Source organism: Austrofundulus limnaeus, unplaced genomic scaffold (assembly GCF_001266775.1).
Source record: "Austrofundulus limnaeus strain Quisiro unplaced genomic scaffold, Austrofundulus_limnaeus-1.0 Scaffold1012, whole genome shotgun sequence".
Lineage (NCBI taxonomy): Eukaryota > Metazoa > Chordata > Actinopteri > Cyprinodontiformes > Rivulidae > Austrofundulus > Austrofundulus limnaeus.
In genome coordinates, this window is record NW_013953414.1 from 37,158 (window position 1) to 40,060 (window position 2,903).

Sequence of the window (2,903 nt, forward strand, 5' to 3'; positions counted from 1 at the left end):
TGTTTTGTCTGTTTCTGCTGTCTCTAATGTTTCTGCTGTCTCTAATGTTTCTGCTGTCTCTAATGTTTCTGCTGTCTCTAATGTTTCTGCTGTCTCTAATGTTTCTGCTGTCTCTAATGTTTCTGGAATAAAATAAGAACAATCAGTGACACTGTTACTGATGCAGATGGTCCCAACATGATAATAAAGCTGATGTCATGGATTACACAGCTCTCCTGGGGTGGTCTTAGTATAATCCTGAATGTAAACCTGATCAGGACCCGACAGAGTCTGAGTCTGATCAGGTCAACCACAGAGCAGTGCATTTACTGAGCAGCTCCTTGATGGAGGTTTGCTTTAACAGGACTGAATGTAAGAAAGAACAGCTTCAGTCACCTTATGTTCACATTTCTGGTCGATGGGAAGCTTCATCCACTCACTATCGTCCCCCATGGCGTCAGGTCGGGGGCTGGGCTTCCCCAAAACTTACTCAGCTGGAAGAAATAAAGAATTTAATTATAATTAACACAATTAATCTGTGCATTTCAACTGAAAGGCTGGAGGCTCGGAGGCCAACTCCACTTCAGAACTAAACTTTAGCTACTTTGTTACCATTTAAAACAAAACAAAAGGCAGCAAAACTAGGGCTGCACAATATATCTCACCGTTATCACACATTGCAGGTTTTCTTGATATTGTTCAGCCCTAAACAAACCAATAAATGATCCGTTTTATCAAGGATTTCTCTCTGAGTTCAATAAAACCCTGAGAGTACATTTACAGTGTGGGCAGAGAAACACAGCAGGAGGAGAGCTAAAATGATCTGCTTCTGTCTGCAGCAGGAAGTCCCTCAACATATAAAATCATTTAAATTATAATGATTTCACTTGGTTTTGATAAGAGACTCCAGAAAGTGCAGCAGGACTGGAGTTCTGTAAAAGCTCACATTAAATGAAGAGAGTCAGGTTTCACATCGATCCAACAAACGGACTGAAAGTCCTGTCAGTTCACAACCACACTGAGAAATCAAACAAACTGTTTGAAGAACACACTTATTAAACACTGACAACATCTAACATGTTTTTATGATTTGTAATAATTGTCTTATTTCTTAATATTCAACTGGAAATCATTTGATTTCTGCAGATTTTCTCCAGAGATGAAACGAGGAGATAGTGTGTTTTTTTCTCTGAACTCGGGGCAGAAAGACTTCAACACATTCATTTATCACTCGTATCACAATATTAAACTCTGTTAAGTCACATGTAGGGGTGCACAGATCAGATCTCCAAACTTTAAAAAGTTTGACCTGACGAGTCTGATTTTGGCCGATACAGATTTTTTAAACAGCCGACATTGTCAGACGTTATAAAGTCACTATACAGCTTCAATGCTCAAATGTTATTTTACTGAAATACTTTGAACCATACCCTTGAAACAATACAAACTTATAAATTACAAATTTGATGCACAGCCAGTAATTACGTCTGAAATATTTTGCTAACAGACGGGACAATAAATGCACACAGGTAGAAAAAAAAAATACAGATTATGACCCAGTTGTGTTCAGTGACAGGAGATAAACAATGAAACAAATACTGAGTTTACAAATGTTTTAAACTGTATTTACTAGGGCTGCAACGATACAGAAAATTCACAATTCGGTTCGATACTTTAGTCTCATGGTTCGATATTTTTTCGATACAAAAAAGAGAAATGTCCATGCCCTTTTTAAATTGTAATTTATTTAAATTAATTATGAACATTTGTTTAACCTCAAAAGTACAATTTTTAAATTAAATGTTGCTGAAACAAGTTTCTCAGTGGATCTGTGCTCAACAATGCAGCCTAGGTGGAGTAGTCGAACACAGATCCACTGATCCTTCAACACAGAGCATCTTCAGAAGACAAGTTGATAAAATAAATTTTATAAATCTGTATTGTTCCATACAAGTGTGAGTTGAACCTAAAGCACTGTTAGATGTTGTACCCCTAATATTTACATATTTCAATAAAGAACTGTGGTCATTTCTTGTTGTTTTGAGTAAATATACATTACAGCTAAGCTGTTACTTGCTCAGCCAAATTTTATAATTAATTTAACTAACATATCACAACAAATTATGCATAATAAAAGGCTTAAACTAAATTAAATCTACATCAATGACCACAAATATGTAGACGTTTTACATTTGATGAACTGATCACCATACCCAACTAGATCAATAAAACTGAGCTCCTATAAATGCTCAAAATCAGTAAATCATATATTTGACTTTATGTTTGAACAGATGAAAGGATCTCTGTGCATCTAACACTGTGTGCCCAGGAATTAGACCCAGCCCAATCATACAGTCAGCCGCTGTATCTTTAACTATCTCCTGAGACGTTTATTATTTATTATGTCACGAAGCTTAACTGGTGGAAATCAATATCTTAACCATTGACGACTAGTCAGACAAACCATAACTAGCTGCCCTAGCAACAGCAGCTGCTACGTTAGTTAGCCAGCTCCCTTCGGATTCAAACCGCCTCACAACAGAAAACAACTCACGCTGAATCAAAATGTGCAGCTTCTTTACATCATCGTTGTGTGGTTAAAAATAAAAACAGAAAATGTTCATAAAACGAAGCCGCTGTTGGCTCCAACCGTTAGCTGGCTCCAAGCTAACCGTCCGTCCGCGCCAACAGCCAGGCAGGCCTGACGACGCACTTCTCCCGGACAGCTCTCCGAGCGCACCGGCACACAGAACCCGGACCCTGCCTTCAACCAGACCGGCTACAGGAAAATGAAAGAATAATTCCACATGAATGAAATACCTGTTTATGTTTCCCGGAGTCAGTGTGTGTGACGGCAGCCCGGAGATATGTGGCTGATAAAGAGATCACAGTGAGCTCTGTCCCAGCTTTAAACACGCAGCTGA

General features: G+C 38.4%; 1 protein-coding gene across 2 annotated transcripts in view; it reads right to left on the reverse strand.

Annotated features, from left to right (window-relative positions):
- Positions 1-2,903, reverse strand: part of LOC106533743 (cytoskeleton-associated protein 5) — a gene marked incomplete at its 3' end in the record, with an annotated part of 35,431 nt that extends 32,528 nt beyond the window's left edge. For both annotated transcript variants that reach the window (XM_014030174.1, XM_014030173.1), the window contains 2 exon segments: positions 376-473; positions 2,800-2,903. In XM_014030174.1, the coding sequence (XP_013885628.1) occupies positions 376-432 (57 nt within the window).